This window comes from Leptosomus discolor, chromosome 27 (assembly GCF_034619465.1).
Source record: "Leptosomus discolor isolate bLepDis1 chromosome 27, bLepDis1.hap2, whole genome shotgun sequence".
Taxonomy (NCBI): Eukaryota; Metazoa; Chordata; class Aves; order Leptosomiformes; family Leptosomidae; genus Leptosomus; species Leptosomus discolor.
Window position 1 is genome coordinate 2,409,016 of NC_141417.1, and position 21,914 is coordinate 2,430,929.

Sequence of the window (21,914 nt, forward strand, 5' to 3'; positions counted from 1 at the left end):
TGCCTGGGTGAGTAGCAAAGAGTTTACAAGACCTGGTAAGGCCACAGAGCCTATCTCACTCCAAAATCTGCTGGCTACATGGATATCCTGGTGTCTGGCTTTATCGGTTTCATAGATTGAAGAGAAAAAGCATTAATTATTTTCCTATAAACGTTTATGCAAAATATGCCCGGCCCTGACCTTGAACTTCAACACTCAAACAAAGGACAAATGCTCTCCTTTCTTCACCCTTTAAGGCCTGAAGAAAGGAACCCCGTTTCTGATCTCATAAGGTGTTGGGATGGGCCACATCTTGCCTCCTAAGTCTCTCTGCAGAGGCAGAAACCACGATTTCTCCCTCTCCCTGGTTCTGGACAGTCTGGGTCTCATTAACATGATGTTAGCGAAAGAAAAACTATATTTTCCTGCAAATCACAGGAAGAAAGAATTAAATCCCTGTCTAGGTGCTGTACAGAGATCAGATTATGCCAGGGTGGAAGGCTCCGTGGTCTTCACGGATGTCAGGGCCACCAGAACTGTGTACTGATCCTGAAGTGCTCCATAGCCCAGCTCCACCAACACCAGAGTCTTGCTGTCTAGCTTGACTAAGGCAAACATTCAGGACTGAACTTGCAAGTCCTTGAGATGGGATAAAAAAATAAAACGAAGCCTTCTCCTAACACCAGGCCCAGTTCCTGGCCCACGCTCAAGCTCAATTCACTGAAGTCAGTGAAGGAAATCAGGGCTGCATTAATCCTTCTGCTTCGACTGAACAAGAACAATAAACACTGCAAGAGCCAGCAGAAGTTTTGCATGAACAGGGATTTAGGATTTGGCCTGAAATGTAGGAAAAGGTGTTGATTCTTCTCCATTTTTCTCCTGTGGGTGAACGTCCTTTTGATGTAATATGGCAATGGGAGAATATAACTTTTCCTGATGGTCACCTCGCTTTGGGGAACACAGTCATCACCCTCTGCTCTGTCTGTTCTCCACCCCGCAGCGGGAGAGAGGCAAGACTTTCCTGGTACATTTATGAAATGCAATTAAAAACATGCCTCAGTTTGCACTGCAGCAAGAGCTGTGCTGCTGCATCCCATCACAAAAGAGCCCAGAGCTAAAAGGGATCTTAATCCGTCCACTCGACGCTCTGCAGCTGGCTCACCTCGGTACACCCAGCCTGCAATGGGCAGCGGGAGCCTGATGGTTCACAAACTGAGCTCAGAGGAAGGTGGGGGACCTGCGTGTGGTCCTTTCCCTGCCAGGGGGACCCACACCCGCAGGCCCACCTGACTGCATAATGACCACTAGGGTCAGGACATTCAAGACGGAAAGGTCCCTGGGGCCAAACTAATGCTGCAGGTGCTCTGATTCCCAGATGAAAAGCCAGCTGAGCTGTTTCTGCCCCTGCTGATCCCAACACAAGAGTGTCCATACCCTCATCCCCATCTGCTCCTCTTCCCCAAGTGTCCTGGAAGCCCCTGGCTGCCATTCCCCGTGCAATGATGAGGGCATGGATGGGGCCAAATGCACCAGCACATCCATTTATCCAGGCAGCAAACAGAAAACATCAACTGAGAAACAAGAAGGTCACAACACTAGAATCAATAATTTTCCTTTCTTATCCTTTGGCTTCTTTTAAAGGCTTCCCCTAGAGAACTCAGCATTTGCAGTTTTGCACCTCCTTTCTTGGAAAGAAAACACGTATTTCCATGGACAGCAGAACCAAGAATAGCCAGATTTGTATGAAGTGTTCTCCCAAGACTCAGCCCTGCTGTGGATTCTCCAGTGTCTAACAAAAAGGGCATTTGCTGCCATGTGAAGCGCGGGTGCGGGTTGTCCATTAAGCTCGGAACGGACATGTCAGAGAGGAGTGGGAAGTTGTCTGTAGGTGCTCCCTACTCACAGAAAAGAGCAAAAACCAGAGCTTCCCGCGAGGTCTGGGCAACACGTGCACCTCCTGCGACGGATCAGATCCAAGCAGGAAAGCTCGCTGTTGTTTATGCAATAAATCTTTTATTCTCTGTGGCTGAAGGTATTTTAGATGGAATGGAGATACCTTAAAGATGTTTATACTTTCCTGAAAGCCAGGGAAGCAAATATATCTGAGCCATCTAAGTCACTCGAGGAGCAAGTTGTGCAAACACAGCTCCCTCGCTTGCAAAATGTTCTTCAAAAACGCGTTGCCACACCATTTTCTGCCATCGGGAGGAAGCACGGTGTATCAACCCTCCGCAGACGCTGGCACACTCTTAATAACCATTTGAGTTTGATCCCAGGGGAGGGCTGATAATGCCGTTACGCTCCAAGGGCTGTGGATTAAAAGGTAAAATAACGCGCTTTGCCAACTCAGTTGGCTTCACTACAGGGCGGTAACGCTCTTCGCTGCTCCCAAAGCTGCAGCGCACGCGGTGTAAGGTGGAAAGCCTTGTTGCCGTCGGTGGCTCCAGGAACCCCTCCTAGACACAAGCAGAGCTTCAGCAACCCAGTACCAACCTCTTCAGCTTGCTGGGTCTCCCGTTTCTCCAGGCGCACGGCAGGACGCACGGCTGGGGCGCTGCGCAGCAGGAAGCCTCGGCTGTGCCACTGACTCACTGCCTGGCACCGCGGCAGCAGTGCCTGGCCGTGTGCCGTGGACCCCCCTCTCTTTAAAGCCAGAAGGATTACCGTCACCGCAGTGCTAGAGGTCCCCGGGTGACAGCTGGGCTGCGTTACTGTTCTTGCTGGAAAGCAGCATCTCCCAGCGACAGTTTGCTCTGCCCCGCAGTGAGGACCCTCACAGCAGAGCTCCCTTTCAGCAAGACAGCTCACAGTGAGCGCTGATCCTTTCGCCGTGGTGTGTAACAGAAACCCACCGTCCACGGCGCACAAACATCTCAAACCACAGCACAAACAAGAGCCGCGATGAACTCTTGCATCGCCAGGCAGAAGTGGAGACCATGAGGCTGCATTGGATTTTTAAGTTGCTCAGAGCTAATCCTGCTTACTTCTCGTTCCTTTTAATTAGTCTTCATTAAGCACTGATACATCGCAACTCGCTCGCCATGAATAACTATTAATCAAGTAGGGTATCAGCTCCAGTTAATCGCCCGTATTTGTTCTCTGTCATTCCCTGCACTAATAACAGCCTGCATTCGTAACCAGCCCCTGACATCACTGGTTCTTGAGCAACGCTGAGCTCACAAATCTGCACCAGGAGCAAGAGCCTACAGACTGGATGTGACCATGTTTCCACGGCTCATCAGCACCCCAAATACATTTAGCCTCACGACCCGTTTTATGAGATCGGCTTCATGGCTGGAAAACCAGAGGCTCGAGCGACGCCGTGATGGGCCAAAGTCCCCGAGGAAATCCGAGAGAAGGATTTTGAGAGGAAAAGGTTTCCTAGGACCACAATCCCACCTCCTTCAGACTCACCCATAGGCTGGATTGGTTCTCCCCACAACCTCTCCCTTGTTAACAGCAGCGTTCCCATAAGCACCTTTTTTAAAGAGAGGACAAGTGTCGAACAGAATAGTTCAGCTGGAAGGGACCTACAACGATCATCTAGTCCAACCAACAGTATTGTTACCCACCTTCTGTGGAGGAAAGAACAGGCCTTCACGTGCCCTTATGGGTCCCTTCGAACTTGAGATATTCTATGATTTTATGGTATAATTTGAGCAATATGGAGTATTTTGCATCAGCCTTTCACATCAGTTCGGGGGCACACGCACAGTTCCTCTGCGGGGGAAAAATATTTGGTTTATAATACAGCAGCACCCTTTGTCAGAGCCAAAAAGTGGACTCTCAGTTCTGATGCTGCCCATCCCTCTGAAGTAAAATGGTCCTTTCAACTCCAGCTCTACCTTGGGGGAGAGCTCCTCCCAGCTCGCCGTGCTTTAAAACAACTAGAGTCTGCCAACAAGGGGAAAAAAAGAAACAAGCGCAAACCCACCAACCCCAATGACATAGGGAGCAAAAGGCTTTACTGATGTCACCCAGGAATGGGCAAATGTGCCCTAAGCAATGGAAGGAAAAGGAAAATAGACTTGTTGGGCAATTAGTGGAGTGAAGAACTGTGCTCCAGAGAAGAAAATATCATTCCTTTTTTGGGGAGTAACACCAAGAAGTAAAAAGACATTTCTGAAGAGCTGAGTTGGCCAAAATCCCTGTGATTAGAGCACAGCCGGTACTCCAGCTGTGCATGTCATTTTTTTCACACTAAAATTTCTTTCTTGACAGTCATTTCTTGGGGCTGGTTACCATTTTTCTGGGTTGGAAATTTGTGCCCAAGCTGTAAAATTCTGGTACTCTGAGGAATCAAACTGTAGTAAGTCGCTTGGAGGTTTGCGCCTCTGAGAGGCTCTTCTGCATCCAGTTTTGCCTGGTTATTTAATCACACCCCGCTTTTTGGCACAACCCGACCTCAGCTCCATCTCTAGCTCTACAGAACCCCCCTCTTGCTTTCTCTCCTCTCCATGCTGCAGGTGGTAGAGCTTGGAGAAGAGAGGAGCAACAAGGACCTCTAGAGATAGCTCCCCCAGTAAGAAAGCGCAGGAGAAAGGGAACAGCATTTGGTGGCATTGCTCGGGGCTGATTTATGACTTCCCAAGGGTGACGAACGCTGCATTCCCCAGCTTTAATAGAGGGGGCAGGGTCTGATGTTCCCTCAGCTGGAACACAAATGAAAAAAAAGCATCAGGTTTCCTAGGACCACAATCCTATCTCCTTCAGCGGGTGATCCTTCGGCCCCCCACATCCATATATATGTGTTGTCCCCGTCATCCTCTCTGGACACGGCAGGCGTGGTAGACACCGTGGACAGGGTCAGTCCTCACAGCCTCCAGCAATCGCCACTCCATGATGTGGGAGCTGCGATCCATAGCCTTCACCCGGGCTGTCTTGGCAGAATTTCTGGCGACTTTGGTCTTCATCCTCTTTGGGCTGGGCTCTGCTCTGAACTGGCCCTCAGCTCCCTCCCCGAACATCCTTCAAATCGCGCTGGCTTTCGGCTTGGCCATCGGCACGCTGGTCCAAGCCTTGGGTCACATCAGTGGAGCCCACATCAACCCGGCAGTGACGGTGGCTTGCCTCATCGGCTCCCAAGTCTCCTTCCTCCGCGCCGTCTTCTACGTGGTGGCCCAGCTCCTGGGGGGCGTCGTGGGGGCTGCCATCTTACACGAGATCACCCCAGCAGACTCTCGGGAAGGTTTGGCCATCAACAAGGTAAGACTTCAGCCCATGGATGGGCTCGGAAGGGAGCAGGAAAGATTGGGTAGGGCTTTGGGGAAGGCTGAGGGATGTGAAGAAGGATTTTATGGCCAGCAAAGATGCTCTTTATTTAGTGTTGGGTAGGAAGCCGCTGTCAGCAGCAGCCCAGCACCGTGAGCTTGCTGCACCAAGGGTCCTTCCAGGAGCAGAGATGAAGGCAGGACTCCAGGCTGCCTCCTCTGCTTTTTAGGACTAAAACCAGAGGAATGATCCAGCTGTCCACATAGACACCTCCCTTAGAAGATAAAGCCACCATCATCTCAGTTTTATCTAGGGCTGTATCGTGGAGGAGCTGGATTCAGAGGAGATCAGGTGTGTAGGGAAGGACAACCATCAAAAGTGTCACCTCTCCATTCCTCTTGCCCCAAGCTCATCCCACTTGGTGTGGGTATGGGCAGCCTTGTCTCCCCTCTGCGTCAGCAATGCCGCTATTTACGGGCTGCTGTGCCAGATTCCCAGCAATGGGGATATTGTGCCCGGGGTGGAGGGTGGGGGAGTAGGGTTTAAATCCCAGCTTTTCGTGAGATAGCACCGCTCCGTAAGCTGCTCCCCATTGTGAAGGCATGGGCACACCGGGTCCAGCCGGTTCGTCCCAGTGCCCAACACACACGGGTGCCCTGGCAGTGCCACCACACAGTGCCCGAAGCATCACAAGGCTCCCAGTCTGGTTTCAGACATGCAGGGAAAAAAGAAAACCAGGGAACCTTAGGAAGCCGTGAGGGAACTCAATGATATCCCGACCTCTAACATCCCCTTCCCGCCGATGCCCATCAAAAAAAAAGAGAGGAAAAAAAAATTTAAAAGTCACAGGGTTCGCTATCCCCTCGCCATGCCCCACCACCCCTCTTCAGAGGGATACAGGCAGCTGTACCTCCTGTAGAGATGCCCGTGCCAGGACCAGCATCACCCAGAACCAAGCCGAGTGGCCAGGGAGGAGGCGGGCAGCGTGTTTTGGGGAGCAGCTCATGGAAATCCCCTTTCTTGCAGCACGGAGGCACTGCCAGGACCCAGCTTCGCTGCCAAAGAGATTAAGAGGGTTATGAAAAAGGGATTGCGTATTAACCTGAAGGAGACTATTCAGACTGATAATAGCTGAGGTTTAATAAACACAGCAAAGCAAGTAGGAGTGTTGAGACTTTCAAAATGCCCAGCTCTGTTGTTTAAACCAGCAGCTAAAACGGGGAATAAGGATTTCGATTTTTTTTTTCCCCTGTGAGCTGTTCATCTTGTAGCTGCTTGCACAAATTACGCTTAAAAAAAAGCCCCAGGGGGAATTATTGGAGAGAAGAGCGAGCATGATCTGACTTGGATCTCATCCAGGAGGGCAATTGCTGCCTTCATGGCATCACCAAGCAAAGCACTCACAGGATCAGCGTTTGGGAGGCTGCACGGGGTCTGAAGCAGCAGTGACACAGGGAAAGAAAGGGCAGAGAACGTGCCAGGCCAGGCTGGGGGAAGCGATAGTGAAGGGAGACTGCAGGCAAGCAGGACTGCCAGCTGCACATCTGGCTGGCAGTGCTGCCAGATCCGTCCAGATCTGGATGAAAAACCACCAAGGAATAATAAAGTGTCAGAAAGCAGAGTTGGAGGAGAGGGGGTGCAACCAGGCGCAGCTTCAGATCGAATCTGACAATCCTTTCAGTTAAAAAAGTGTGGGAAGGGGGAAGGGAATTTTTTTTTAAAGCCAAAACATTTCTTTTTGACATTTTCAAAATGCAATTTGTAAACTTTTCCAAAAGCCATTTTGCTTTTTTAAGGATGAAGAAAAGAAAAAAACCCAAAACCTAGGGGGAAAAGAAGATTGGGAAAAAGTACCCAAAGAAAGGCCAGTAAAACATTTCCTGCCGGGTCAACTAAGTGTCACCCATTGACCCACTTTTCCTTTTACCTGGGAAATTTTGCCTCATTTTCATAATGGTGCCAAAAATCTCACCCATCTCCTATGTCTATGTGGTTCCCCCTGACTCCGGCTTCCCCCTCCACATTTCCAAACCACTCACCGAACTTGCCTGTCACCGAGACACATTTTTCCTCCCCTTCCAGCTGCACAATGAGACGACGACGGGGCAGGCGGTGACCGTCGAGCTCTTCCTCACCTTCCAGCTGGTCCTGTGCATCTTTGCTTCCACCGACGAACGCCGGGAGGACAACCTGGGCTCTCCTGCCCTGTCCATCGGCCTTTCTGTTGCCGTGGGGCACCTCCTTGGGGTGAGTAGAATGGGCTAAAACTCAGCACTTTTTAGGTCGTCTTGGTGTTTCTGCCCAAAGCCTGCATGGCTGCACGATCCAGGGTGGATGGGGGATTTGTAACTCATGTGATGCCCACAGCTTTCCAGTGGATAGAGGAGAAAAACCCCACCAAAGCCATAACAGAGCCATAGCCTGCGCTCAGCTTTTATTAGGCATGAAAAAACTTACCCTGCTGGGCTCTGCTGCTCCTGGAGCCCCGTGAGGAGCTCCAGGGATCAGTGGGGTCTTCTGTCCTGGAGTGAATGTGTTAGCAACTGAGGCACTCGAGACCATGGTAAGACTGAGAAGTATTTGGGATGGACACCCAGGGAAATCCCTCCTGGATGACAGAGCAAAGCAGCCCCCACGCTCCCAACCTCTCAGTGCGGGCGTTAAACCGACAACGTTTACACCGCGTCTTCCATCCTTAACGCTCCGCAAGCCCACGTGCCTACGGCGCTATTCTCCTCCTACCCTCAGTGGCCAGGAGTAGCCGTTTGCTCCAGGACTAGGCACAGCAGGAGCTTGTCCCCGCAGTCCTTGTCACGCTGCAGGGCATGTCACCCAGCCCGCAGCCGAGTTGCACGATGCTCAGGACACATGTCCTGGCACAGAAGATGCGCGAATACGGACAGCTTACCGGTGTTGACTCGGGTGCTGGAAGCTGCTGGCATCCCTTTTCCTGGAACAGGCGTGCTGGAGGGTGGAACATCAGCTCAGTGGATGAATCATGCTAATAACACACCAGGATTTTTTAAAATGTGCTAAAAGGGCTTAATGCTAACAGTGAGCGTGGTGTTTCTTGGCAGATCCGTTACACCGGCTGCTCCATGAATCCAGCCAGATCTTTTGCCCCTGCTGTGATAGTCGGAGACTTCAGTGACCACTGGGTAAGAAGTCTGGTCTATGGGGTTTTTTTTTTGGTGGGATGAGCCCCCCGCATTACCGGTATTCCTCGAAACCCACAGAGCCAGCCAGGTTGCTGGCGTTTCCATGCCAGCTCCCAGCTGGAGGAGAGATGTAGAGATTAGCAAAAGGGGTGGGGCTGCTGGGTGCTTAATTGGCTTATCTGAGCAGGGTGCATTGCAACAGGAAAAGGGTGTGTGATTTGTTGACCATGATTTAGCAACAGAAGCAAAACCAATCGAGAGAGGATCTCTTCTTGATGGTCCTGGGGAACCTTGCCTGGTTCCAGTCGGATCTAGGCGCACATCTTCCACCAGCTCCTTTGGGATCACTCCCAGGCATTTCCATCTGCAAAGAGCACGTTCAGAGCCAGAGCTGTGGTGAATCAGGTTGACGTGCTCAGAGGTGTCCAGCCCAAGCTGGTAGCCTCCCTCCTCCTCTCTATAGCAATGTGTAAGTGGGTAGGAAGACACTTCTCCAGAGGAACCCAAATCATTAAGCCTGCTCATGATGGGCCTGTCATTAATGAAGATCACGCAGCTCTCGACAGAGGAGGAAAGACAGAAGAGGATGGTTAGGTACATTCAGGCACAACAGCAATGGATGGGAGCTCAGGTCAACAGTGATGGCCAAAGCAGAGCTGGCTTCCTCGTTTTGCTCCCGATGCACACAGGGTAGGGAGGAACATGAGCCCCCTGCAGTGCTCTTCAGAGATCCTGGTTCCTCTCCATCTTCCAAACTCAGGCTGGTTTTTGCTCACCCGATTCTTCTCCTTCCCTTTCCTCCAGGTCTTCTGGGTGGGCCCCCTGGTTGGGGCAGCAGCAGCCTCCATCATCTACAATTACATCCTCTTCCCGCAAGCCAAAACCTTCTCGGAGAGACTCGCCATCTTCAAAGGCTTCGAGCCGGAGGAGGACTGGGCAGAGCGTGAGGTCCGGCGGCGGCAGTCGGTGGAGCTTCACTCCCCACAGACCCTGCCGAGGGGGATGTCTGAGAAGGTGTAGACGAACCGTCCCCCCGGGCCGAGAGAGGAGATGGGGAAAACTCTGGCATCCGTTTTAGAGACGGTGCTTCTTCAGAGGAGCGTTTCACCTCTCCCCTCTCTCCCTTCATTTTTGCCGGGGGACTGAAGTTGACTCATCTCCTGGGGAGACGCACCGTGATGGTCCAACCCACCTTCCGTCGCCCAGCTCTCCCTGCGGCCGACGGTTTTCCCACGCTGCGGGAAAATGCCATTGAATCAAAGCAACCAGTGGAGCAACAGGAACAAGGACACTGGGATCCTACCTTGGGCCAGCTCCTTCCACATCCCCTCGCAGGAGGCAGTGCTCGGCGGAGTTTGTTGCCCTTCACAAAGAGCTCCGAGGCGCTGCGGAGGGTTGTTATTACAGCCATTTGCTGGGTGTGGAGGTTGCCACCCGATGCCTCATTGCTGTTGAACTCCGCTCACCTGCCTCCCATTTCTCCTCGTGGCCCAGCTGTTTGCACACACACACACACACACACACACACACACAGAGGAGCGCTCGCTCCACGCCGCAAGGGTCTCGCCAACTACGAGTTTTGCTGCTGCGAGGAACCAAATTGCCATTTACCGCCCGCCGTGGGATGCAGATGTCCTTCACTCACACGGAGGCTTTCCTGAGAAGATGGGACTGGAAGCATGTCCTTGAGTCGCTGCTGACCTCATTAGGGAGCTCTTGCAACTGCTGTCTTCTGTGACAATGAGAAATCTCCTGATTTTCAGCCCAAATTCAACCTTGGCCTCTTTGTTCTTGGACCAGTGTTGTCCTTTATCTTCATTGCTTCATCTCTCTCTCTGGTTTTGCTTTCTTTCCTCTGTTCCTGTTCCGCTCTGATTCTCAGATGAGTAAGACAAAGTGTTTCAGGTTTCATCTTCTCCATCCCAGCCAGACCTTTTTCATGGCTGCATAACACCAAAGCCTCATAACCATCCCACGCCTTTTTTCTGCTATATCAGGACCTGGTTATGGTGCCCAGCACAGTCAGAGAATTTGGGTTAGTCTTTGGGATGCAACTTTGCTCCTTCAACTATCAGTTTAATCCTGTTTCTATTATTTCGCCTAAAAGCCATACATTTCCAGCAGGACATCCTAACGCTTCTTTCCGTTGGTGACGTCTCCCCAGCATTGCGCCATCACAAAATGTCGTCACCGCATTCATGCTTTGTCTGCTGAGGCTGTTAATGGAAATATTCTGTAAGATTGGACCCAGTTCCAAATCATAAGGAGCATTACTGATCATTTTCCTCCTTCTGACTGTTTTGACATGAACCACCACCAAACTTCTCTTCCTCTTTGCCCACTGTGCTCTACTCGTACCAGTCTCCTCCTCCTTTTGAATTCATCATTTCCTCTATTGCTCACCGTGCTCTTCCTCAAACGTGTGCTAATGGCTCTTGCTGGAGAGAAAAGGAGTAAAAGCTTTGATCTGACCCCTCCAGGTGCTATCGTAGTCTTCATTTCACCACACCAAGTGAGGCTGAGAGCGTGGCATCTCCTGTATCACCTCCTCCAGCTGGCACTTGCTGTCCCTGATGCCACGCTGTGAGGCAAGGGGAGAAATGCTGTCGCAGACACCAGGCTTTGTTTGTTGTAGCCAAGGATCTGGTTTACTCTACTAGTTATTTCGTGCAAATGTCCCCAGAAGGCTGCTATGGAAGTGCAGGAGTTCTAGTGCTGGTTTAACCCGTTCTCTGCCGCAGCAAAAATATTGATTCCGGTCCTCCGCTTTGTTCCTTCAACGTCAAAGGAGATTTGAATCAGAAAACGCTTTTCAAAAAATCGGTCTGTTCTCAGCAATGGGAATTAAAATCACGTTTCAAATCAATCAGAGTGTAAAACTGATAAATTACCAAATACTCGGTTTTAAGAGTAGTTTGTATTTTTGTTACTTTTCGAAGGAAAACAAAACCATGTGTGTCAGGAAAACCCAAAAAAACTTACCCAGAAGTTATCCTGTCATGATCTGCTGTATAAAATGCCATAAAGCTGAATCTTTTGTTTGTTTGTTTGACAATGTTTAAGTTAGCTACATGCCTCCTATCCTTCATATCTAAGCGTTTAATTTATTATTTACCCTGACAATGTTTAAGACTCACACAAACTGCACAAGGCCCAGGAATGAGTTTTAATGTCTAATAATTACTGTACTTTTTCAAATAAAGTGCTTTAAATTCACTTTTACCCACTGAATTAGTACACATGAATCAAATAATGACACATTTATGGCCATATAATGTACATACAGTGATAGAGAGTAACCTCCCAGACCCTAAATCCCACAGCCAGCAGTGCAGCGCAGCCCAGTCTGGCTTCGAGTGCAGCTGCCTCGTGCCGACAACGTGTCGATGTGCCAAAAGCAATACTAAAAGAACAACCCCCATCTTCCCAATAGGGACCCACAAAATAAAGACCATCCCCGCTTCAGCACCCCTCGGGTGCACTGGTTTCTGGCCTGGCTGGATTCTGGTCTCAGCATGCCAGCGGTAACACAAAGCCATCTTACTAAACTAGATTTTCAGATTGCTAAAGCAGCCCGAGTCCTCTCGAGTCCATCAGGAATGTGAATTTACCTTCTCTGCAGAGCTGTGTCATTGACTTCAATGACACCTCCGAAACTTGCACCGTCAGGAACCCAAGCCAGTCATTCCAGATTTACACCAGGACAACCTGAATTAGAGGGCAGGATCAGCAACCCAGAAATCAGAGCTGCCACAGACCTACCTAAAACCTCGCTGAATTGATAACGCTTTGTGTTTGAGACCTCGGCAGGAATGCTTTGAGCCAGGATTTGAAACCACTCAGCCATGCCTACCCACGAGCTCACGACTCCACAATAAAGATCCGCAGTATCTATTGCACCATACATCGACCTAACCTTTCTTAGCTTCATCGGGCACCTGTGATAAATAGTACGACCATGACATCAAGATAAAAATCGCTGCACGATGTGTCTCAGATCATATTGCCTTTTATGTCCTGCTGACACTTGAGGCCGTGAGGCTTCCCTTCACCTCCTGTTGTCCCACCTCTGAGTGCTGGAGGTCCTCAGCATGATCAAGTTTGGGGTGGTCATTCTGCAAAGCACTACAGGTTCCTCAGGGTGCTGTGAAAATTCAATCCCTTTCCTTGACTTCACTGCATATTCAGCTCACCCTGGTGCTTTAAGATAGCGATTGAATGCCAAAATACCATATGTCTTCCCCAGAAATATGTGATTTCATGGAAATACTTTTTGATCCACTGTGTTGTCACTCAGATCACGGTCACACCATTCCATAAGACGATTCCCGCAGCCGCCTCTGGTGAGCTCTTCATCCCACTGGGTCTCCAGGGGTCCAGAACTACACAGCCCAAACACTGGCTATGTCTCAAAGAGCTGGAGATCTGGAGAGGCTGCTGGGACCAGCACCCTTGGAGGTCCCCGCAGAACGGCAGCAAACCAAGGCACCACGATGTTTTCCAACATGCCGACTCTACCAGGGGAGGAGGAACAGATGCAAAAGAAGGCAGAGATGTGCAAACTGTTATTTTGAAAAGTATCATTGTATTTTCAAGTGAAGGAAATCTCTCTTTCTGCACGCCCCTGTGCCTTCGACGTCAGCCATTTCCCATTGACCTCATGAAAGATGTCTTGTAGTAGCGAGACATTCCCTCATTTCATCATTTAAACTCCATGAAGGAGGGCTGCAACACTTGCCTACTAATTTTCTTACCTTGTGTAGAGGTGGGTGAAAGCAATCTGAAAGCATCCAAATCTCTGCTCCAAAGAAAGCAGAGACAGTCCAGCCCAAGAGTGCAGACCTCAAACCCGGCACCTGACTCACTTCTCCATCACGTGGCTGCAAATGTGCCTTACCTAGGAGAAAAATGGAAAGAAAATTAACCTGGCTTGGGTAACACCAAACCCACCGGTATCTTGGAAAACATGGTGCGGAGCAAAGTGCTTCACTCCTGTAGAGGAAGGCTCACAGTTGTAGGACAGAGAAGAGAAGAGCACAGCCCAGGTTCAAACCTCAGAGCTGAGTTTTCTGCCCTGAATTTCTTGGCCTGACCTTGTACAAATCCTCCAGATCCGGATCTTCAAGGCCATGTGAGCGTTCAGTTCCCAACTGGCACCTGCCTTGCAATGGCATGACCTACCTAGGATGCAGGCACATCATTATTTTTATGGATCTATTTATGTATGTAGAAATATTTCCCAAGCGTGTTTTACTTGAGGAGGGGCTGGGAGGCTAAATCCGTCCAGGAGAGTGAGAGGAGGAGGTGGGGCCAGGCGTAGTTTGGGAAAGGACCACAGACCTTCTCAGAAGGTGGCTGGAGCTCCTCAGGGAAAACCAACCCCCCAGCGAGTTCCTGTATCTTCGAGCCTTGCAGCAAGTCCCATTTCACAAGGCTCTGCCAAAGGGTCTGGGTGCAAGACCAGAGGCTCTGCTTCAATTTTCAGCCTGATTTTCCAGGAATAAAAACAACCTAAAGAAAAATCACACCTTTCTCCAGAGCGCAGGAATCTTTAGCTCCAGATCTAATGCAACGAGGGATGCTACCACCACGAGCCTCTTTAAATCCTAATCAGTATATACCACCTAAATTTTTAAGTTGAGAGATTTCTTGATGCATTTGCTCTGGGTCTCAGAGGTGGTCTCAGAATGGGGCAAATAACTGATTTTCCGGCTCACCAAGGTGACCGTGTATTGTCACCAATATTTTGCTTTGTGAGGTCTTGGGCTCTTGGAGCCAGGTGATTCATGCGGGAATTGCAGCTTTCAAGACTTTCCAGATCCCTCTCTATTATTTATGGTGTTTATGGTGCTTTGGAGCCTGGTCGTGCTTTCAGTTCCCCTCTGCCTTGATGCAACTCAACTGCCTCCCCCCCAGAGCTGGCCCCTGCTCTCCAGCCAGCTCCATGCCTTCCTGCCCCAGCAGCACACACACACTGCCAAGGCGAAGAGGGGAGATCGCTCTCCCGGTGGCAGCTCTCTCCCCCCATCATTTCAGCGTTTATTCCCCAGTGTGCTCCTTGCAATCTTAAAAGGAGACTGCACGGGCAAAGAAGACATTTCCACAGCAAACACATTCCAAGAGGAAAACCACCACCGCCCCGCTCACAGCTCTGCCTGGATCCTGAGGACACCGATAAACGGCTGCTGGCCCGTCAGTATTCAAAGTATTTATCTCGATGTGCAGAAACGCAGCCTCTAAATGTTGCTGAGGCAGGTGGCTTTGCTGGAAAGGGCTAGACCTGAAAATCAGGACGCCGGGGTTTCAAGCCCGGCTTTCTCACTCTGTGATCTCCTACAGGTCTTTTTTTTTTTTCTTACTGGCCCTTTGCTTTCCCTGATGCTCATTATTATCCCCGTGTGACGGTTGAATGATGATTTCAATGCAAAATAATTATTAAGGATGCTGGCATTTCCATTGCAGACCAGCCCCAAAGCGTTTGTGTCCACTTCTACACCTTAGAGACCGTCAAATCATTTCTAAGCAAAGAGCAGAGCAATGCTGTTATTAAGCATTAACACGATTCAGCATTTAAATAGCATCACCCTTGTTTACAGGCTCACGGGTGACAAGGTCACTGTGACCACCCAGCTCAGCACAGCGGCCACCGAGGGCTGGAGGAGCGCTTCAGGACCGGCTTCTCAAGCCGAAGTGGTGGGATGGCAGCAAGGGACATGGAGCCATCCCCAAAGCCCAACTCAGTCTCATCGGGGATTTTGCTCCAAAGCTGGGTCAGGTTACTGGGGGAAGCAAAAGCCTCGTTGCCCCAGGGCAGGAGAAGGAAACACCATCAGCCTCAGGCCAGCAGAGTAATCCCTCGCCTTTAAAGAGAGCACAAGCAGATGGTGGGTTAGATAAGAGAAATCCTTGAAAGCCCTGTCTGAAACACCTGGATGGAGACATCAGATTGCGCTAGAAAGGGGTGAGGCTTTGCACTAATCCCACCACTTTCCCTACCGCCAAGGCAAGAACCAACCCCAGGAACTGAGGATGAGGAGGATAAAATTTGCTACTTCTTGCTGTACTTCTAATTCCCAGCGCATATTATTTTTTTCCCCATCAATGGCTTGCTGCACACTTCCAAAGCTGAGCCAGCAAGAAACACCTTTTCTCTTAAAAACAAGCTAAACCAAACTTTCTCCTCTGGCCATCTAATCCCAACTAACCACAGATTCCAGCAGAAGCAGTTGGCTCCTGTTACTATTATTATCCCCGCTTGTATTATTGTGCTGGTTTTAAGGTCCTCGGGTTGAAAGCCAGGTGAGGGGGGAAAACCCCAAAAACCTGGCTGGTCTGGGTCTCAGCGGCGTTTGTAGTCTGAATTTGGCCGCCTGCGATGCCATCTGCCAGGCTTTGAGGTCCAAGGCAGGGTTGACTTTCCTCAGGAGTCTGGGCTGCCGCGGAAATGACAAATTAAGAGCAGCCCCGCGCAGGCTCAGAAAAGGAAATCAGCAAAGTGGGGACGACAGGGACTGACACACGTATTCAGTTAATAACACACACGCCTCCATGGGTGAGGCAGAGCCTCGGGAGGGCCCTGGGCGAGGATGAGGCACCAGCCGCCTTCCTCCCACCCGGGCACCCTGCACTGCAACCCACTGGTGGGCTTGGGTCGCCCCCTTCCAGCACATCGTCCCCAAGCCACGTGGCCCTGCGAGTGAGCGGTAGACGTGGGTGGGTTTTGGTTGTGGTGTTTGTCTGCCAGTGCCAGCGAGGAGGAGGGGGAAGGAGACAGCTCAACCTGTCCTCCTTGCAAAAAGCCTCCTCGTCTTCTTTCCTCCAAAAGCCCAGGGGTGAAACAAGGCGTGCGTGACCCCACCACGTAGGTGTTCGTCTGTCAGCAGGGCCCTGCGTAACGCCTGCTCAACACCTTGCCCAATTCAATTAAATTTGACGCATCAAAAGCACTTTCAGTTCATACAAGCTCCTTGGAGGGCATGCAGCCGGGCAGAGGGAAAAAAAAAGCCTTCCCAACGCCTGCTCAGCACCGCCAGGCATCAGAGAAGCCAAGCGGGAATGCCCCAGTGAGGAAAGTCTAGCAAACAGCCTCGGGAAAAGGGGGATTGCACGGCAGGTTGTTAGAGAAACATCTTGTTTCTCTCCGGAAGTTTTCCCCATAGTTTCCAGCCTTATTTGATTAAGTCTCCCAGCCAGCCAGAGGATTTTGCTGGGAGGTTATTATCCACAGTTGGGAACCTGGGAGAGCGTCTTTTGGCTCGACGCTGCTTTTTAGCTGAAGCGAGGCGTGTGGCGGTGGAGCTGCCAGCAAAACGCGGCCACCTCCGAGGGAGATCCGTGGCGGGCGCGTTACGAAAGGGTTTGGAAGATGGGAACAAGGCGCTTTTCATCCAGCTGGTGCCACAGACAGAGCTGAAGGGAAATGGCAAGCAATTACTCCAACTGGAATCTGGCCAGGGTGTCTTGAAATACCAGCTTGCAAAACTTTCACCAAAACACGCCAACGGACCAGGTGTTTCTAGGATAACAGATCTGGTCTTTAGCTCCGCAGCCTTCCCCAGGATCAGCAGAATCAGGAGAAAACCATTATCAGGAATTAACGCTGTAACGGACCTTTGGTCCCTCGAGACTCCCTGGGTCCATTTGCTGAGCTCGGGACTTTGGGTACGTCTGGAGGAGAAAAGCTCATTTATTTTCAGCTCTGGAGGAAGAAGTCCTCTCTTCTTGCTCTGAAGGTGCGTCCCTCCTAGCTTTTGACCCCACAGCATGTGTGCAGCTCTGACTGCACCCAGCAGAAGGCAGCAGTGAATGCAACTTTTTAGTGCTTTTTCAGTTTAAAGAGGGATTTAAATGATTTTACCGACCTCCTGCACGCAGAGCTTTGCTCACTGCGCGCAGGAGTGCGACTGCTTCTGCAAAGGTGTGTGGCAGCCACGGATATCCCCAGCCCAGGCTCTCTGCGTTAGGCACGGAGAGATGGCATCGCTTGAGAAAGGCAAGGTGCAATCAACCAAGCAAGGAGAGCAGACCTGGCACCCAAACACATTTAAAAAAAAAAATAATAATCCTGGCACAAGGCTTCAAGGACTACGAAGGAACCAAGAATTCATTGTTAAGTGTCACTAGAGCCTTTTTCCGCCCCAAAACCTCAGTCCTCAACAGCTCTGTGCTGCAGAGCCCTGAGAGCCTCCCGCTCCGCTCCCTGCCAGCCGAGGACTTGCAGCTGAGCAGATTTAGGATGGAGGGCAGTGCCGTGGGTACATGAAGAGAGACAGGTAAACGTGACCTGCGTCCGTGCAAAGCCTGTGGCTTTATGCTGGCATTCCCAAGAGCAAAATCATTGACTTTGTTGAGCAATAGCTGGAAAGGCAAAAAGAAAAGAAAAAGGCCCAAGATGACGGGGGCAGGATACACCCTCCCTGGCTACAGCGAGCGAGCACCCCCTGACTGCCAACCCGCACGCTGGCAAAACCCGCATCCGGTGCTCTGTAAGGAGCAGCAAAGCAGAAAGGCAGCAAAGAGGTCCACAGTCCGGTTCTGCAGCAATCAGCCCTCTTTATCTGAGCTACGCCGTCCCGCTCAGCCTCCATCCAGGCATCGTGAGGAAGCCCCGGCTTGTCTACGGCTCCCAAACCCTGCCCTGCTCCTGGGACAAGCGCAGGCCACTTTTTTTCCTGGAGTTGAGCTGTCTCGACAGCCTAGGAGCAGCTCCAGGTGCTTTACTGTGCGTTGCGTTTCGACATCCCGTGTAAATTGAACGCGCTGGGAGCCCTGCCCCGGGAGAGCTCCTCCAGCCCGACACCGGCAACGAGACTTTTCAAACACAAACATAGTCCTCTCCAGCCTGCAAGGAAGGGGATATTAACACTGCACCTCTGCTAATGAAACACCCAGAACCCGGCGAGAGGTAGTAAAAGGGAAAAGCAGAGGAGGGAGCACGGCATCATTATGCAACCGTGTTATCTAACGACCACGGAGACACCCTATAGGGGCTCTTTGTTTGCAGAGGGAAGGAGAAAGAAATGCCACCAATATCTGAGTCACTGGTTCACCAAGAGGCTCCGAAGTTATTTTCAGATGGAAACTTTTCCAGTTTCACATGATAATTTGGGAGGACTGGCTAATTCCCTGGCTCCACCCACCGCCTTGTAACACAGCTCCCTGCTGCGCTGGCATATATAGATAGGTATGGCCCTACAACTGGGTGCAGACAGAAGAGCCTGGAGACAGAGGAAACTTAACTTTCTTCCTTCCTAACTGCCCTTCACCCGCTCCCACCATGAAGAGGGAAGTATTAACCTTGGCCTTTGCTCGATCCGTCTTTGTGGAGTTTATCTCCACGCTCATCTTCGTCTTCATCGGCCTCGGCTCAGCCCTGAAGTGGCCATCCGCCCTCCCCAGCATCCTTCAGATCGCGCTGGCGTTTGGCCTGGCCATCGGTACCTTGGTGCAGGCGTTTGGCCACATCAGCGGCGCCCACATCAACCCGGCAGTGACCATCGCCTTCTTCGTCGGGAACCAGATCTCCTTCCTCCGTACCCTCTTCTACGTGATCGCCCAACTGGTCGGGGCCATCGCCGGGGCTGGCATCCTCTACGGCGTGACGCCGGCCAATACCCGCGGCAACCTGGCCATCAACGCGGTAAGTCTCCCTGCCCGGAGGTGGTTCACCTTGCCGCGCGGGCTTTCCTTTCCTTCTGAGCGAGGAGCTGGTGCCGCTGCCGGCCCGGAGAGCCAAATCCGTGAGGATGGTTGGTCCTGGCATATTGTCCTGCATGCACGGAGGGACGGGACTGGGATAGGAGCAAACATTGGCGGAGCCAGCAGAGTATTGACATGACAGCTTTATTGTGCGGGGTAATGAATGGCACCGGGTTTTTTCTCCTTTAATAAGTGCTTCCTTTATCCTAAGGGCCTGAGTGAGTCACCCCCACCATTGAGATGTTCTTGACAGCAGCCTCTCCACCTGGAGATTAGTGCTGGGATAGGAGCTGCGCCAGGACGGAGAGGGGGAGGGCAGGCAGCAGAGCCCAGTCAAACCAGTATGGGCAGGGGGAGCAGAAGCCCACTGTAACCAGTGCCCTGGGGAAACTGGGAAACGGAGGTGGAGAAGAGCCAAAGAAGGAGCAATTCACGGGAGGGTGCAGAGAGGCTGCGAGCGGCAGAGGCTGCTCTTGGAGGAGGAGAGGAGACAGTGAGACCCTCTGAGCTAAGCAGGGATGAGGAATGTGTCTCAAACCCTTGGGGCAGTGCTGGGAAACCACCTGAAACAGGAGCAGTGGAGCTACCGCTCCAACCACGGCCAGGTCTGGACCCCTTGGAGCAGCACAGACACATTGCAGAGGGTTCAATCACCAGGATGAGGTGCTGCAACGCGTCTTACTCCCACAGGCTCCACGTCCCAAACTTATCAGCTTTAGCTACAAAACAAGCGGCGATGGCTTGGGTCACTTTGCCGTTCCCATGCCCAGTGGGGTCAAGTCCATCTGACAGTCCCCAGTGGTTAGCACAGGGGCACTGGGACAGTAGCAGCCCATCTTACCCCCATGACTACACCCTAGCCTTCATCCCAACCCTCACTCTTCTCCCCCTGCCCCTCCGTGGTGGCTTCTGGCGGCTCCCCAGCCTTTTGGGGAAGTGCTCCACAAAGAGGAAGAAAAAAGAGTCAGGATACGACAGCTTGCAAGGATCAAGGGGGAAATAAATGCAGGGAAAAAGGGACAAATCGGCATGTGGTTTGGTGGGAAAGAACTGAACATTGTGGAGACAAGTGGAGAGAGACGTGGAGAGCCCCGGGAAGGGAGGGGCTCGGGGGAGAAGTAGATTTTGGAGCATTAAACAGAAAGAAAAGTTCTTCCCTTTCAGGGAAAGGAGTAGTGAGCCCAAGCAGTGGCCAGCACAGCATCTTGTGCCCCAGGGCTGGGCAGGGGACCCGGGGAGGAGGGGTACTTCTCGTGCATGGCTTTGCGAGCTCAAATCCACCAGCAAATCACCCAAGAGCCCTCCCGGTGATGCCAAGCCCCGGGAACGGTTAATTATTCTTGATCTTGATGATCCGCAGCTCAACAACAACACGACCCCGGGCCAGGCCCTCGTGGTGGAGATCATCCTCACCTTCCAGCTGGCCGCGTGCATCTTTGCGTCCACAGACAACCGGAGGAACGGCAACGTGGGCTCACCAGCACTGTCCATCGGCCTCTCTGTCGCTGTCGGCCACTTGGTGGGGGTGAGTGTCCAGGCAGGAGGACAGGGCAGAGGGTCCCACTAAGATGGGGCTCCCCAAAATACTTTCATGCGGTTCATCCCAGAAGAAGCCGCATTGGGAGAGCCAATACAGGGCATATTGGGGCTCCGTCTCCATGATGATGGGGGCACCTCCAGCTCTCTGCAAGAGAGACAGCGTCAGGGACCACTTCGGTCCCTGCTTCTGAGAAGGTGCTCCTATCTGCTAAGCAACATGATGCACCTTAACCCGGTCTCCTTTCCACACCCACAGATCTACTTCACTGGCTGCTCCATGAACCCAGCCCGGTCCTTTGGGCCCGCGGTCATCGTGAGGAGGTTCAGCCCAGCGCATTGGGTGAGCGTCGGCAGCATGTCGGGACGTGCTGCCAGGGCCAGACGCAAGCAACGAGGGGAGACGGCAGCGATTGCCGTGGGGATTGCAGGGCTGGCTGTTCCAGAGCCCATCCCAGGCCTGAAAGGATAAAAAGGGGCTGGAGAACGAGGGCGGTTATCCCTCTTGATGCATGGGAAACAGATTGTCCCCATGGCACAGAGCCAGCAAGGGGACAAGCGTAAACCCCCCATGCAGCGCTGCACACTGAGCTAGGGCATCATCTGAGGTCAACAAAGCCCACAGAGAAGCCCAGCTTAGGCTTTCCAGCGCTGCCTGCAAGCTTAGACCCAGCCTTGCAGAGCAGGCTTGGTGCCTCCTTTCCAGCACACCCCATCTCTGCACTCATAAAGAGCTTGATGTCTCCAGCAAGCAAAGGTTGAGGGGATTCCAGCCCAAGAAGTCTACCGGAATGGGTATCTGCATCTCTGCATGGGCTAGGAGATGTGGAGCTGTGAGGGAGGTTGGTGTGGTGGCTGGACCTGGTGCAGCACCCTCCAAGACTTGCTCTCACCCTCTCCCCTGTTGCTTTCTAGGTGTTCTGGGTTGGACCCATCCTCGGAGCTTGCTTGGCCGCCCTGCTCTACTTCTACATCCTCGTCCCCTACTGCATGAACATGTCAGATAGGGTTGCCATCATCAAGGGCACCTACGAGTCGGAGGAGGAGTGGGAAGAGCAGAGAGAGGAGAGGAAGAAGTCCATGGAGCTGACCCCACCATAGGAACGGCTGGAAAAAAAAAAAAAACAAGCAAAAGGAGGGGAGGAAGCCCCACACATGGGCTCATGTGTGCACCAAAGCTAGACAACGAACACATCCAGCTACAGTAGACTCTTAAGCAAAAGTCTCATAACTCAAAGACTCTCTGTGACAAGAAAGAAAGGAGTATTGCAGTGTCTGTGTGTATAATCCCTCTTTGTGACCGTGAGCGCTAGAACCTCTCCTAGCTTAACC

The 21,914-nt window shown here is 51.7% G+C and overlaps 2 protein-coding genes across 2 annotated transcripts; both read left to right on the forward strand.

Annotated features, from left to right (window-relative positions):
* Nucleotides 1-4,818: 4,818 nt before the first annotated feature.
* On the forward strand, nucleotides 4,819-9,368 carry AQP2 (aquaporin 2). The gene is made up of 4 exons (XM_009957962.2): nucleotides 4,819-5,184; nucleotides 7,273-7,437; nucleotides 8,268-8,348; nucleotides 9,153-9,368. The coding sequence occupies exons 1-4, from the start codon at nucleotides 4,819-4,821 to the stop codon at nucleotides 9,366-9,368; spliced, it is 828 nt and encodes a 275-aa protein (XP_009956264.1).
* Nucleotides 9,369-18,624: 9,256 nt separating this feature from the next.
* AQP5 (aquaporin 5) lies at nucleotides 18,625-21,683 on the forward strand. The gene is made up of 4 exons (XM_009957963.2): nucleotides 18,625-18,987; nucleotides 20,407-20,571; nucleotides 20,842-20,925; nucleotides 21,498-21,683. Exons 1-4 carry the CDS (start codon nucleotides 18,625-18,627, stop codon nucleotides 21,681-21,683), a joined length of 798 nt encoding a protein of 265 aa, XP_009956265.1.
* Nucleotides 21,684-21,914: the final 231 nt, after the last annotated feature.

Coding starts and splice junctions, on each gene's coding strand:
- AQP5 (XM_009957963.2), top strand. CDS start 18,625: ATGAAGAGGGAAGTATTAACCTTGGCCTTTGCTCGATCCGTCTTTGTG. Junction 18,988..20,406: donor GCAACCTGGCCATCAACGCG/GTAAGTCTCCCT, acceptor GATGATCCGCAG/CTCAACAACAACACGACCCC. Junction 20,926..21,497: donor GGTTCAGCCCAGCGCATTGG/GTGAGCGTCGGC, acceptor GTTGCTTTCTAG/GTGTTCTGGGTTGGACCCAT.
- AQP2 (XM_009957962.2), top strand. CDS start 4,819: ATGATGTGGGAGCTGCGATCCATAGCCTTCACCCGGGCTGTCTTGGCA. Junction 7,438..8,267: donor CCGTGGGGCACCTCCTTGGG/GTGAGTAGAATG, acceptor GTTTCTTGGCAG/ATCCGTTACACCGGCTGCTC. Junction 8,349..9,152: donor GAGACTTCAGTGACCACTGG/GTAAGAAGTCTG, acceptor CCTTTCCTCCAG/GTCTTCTGGGTGGGCCCCCT.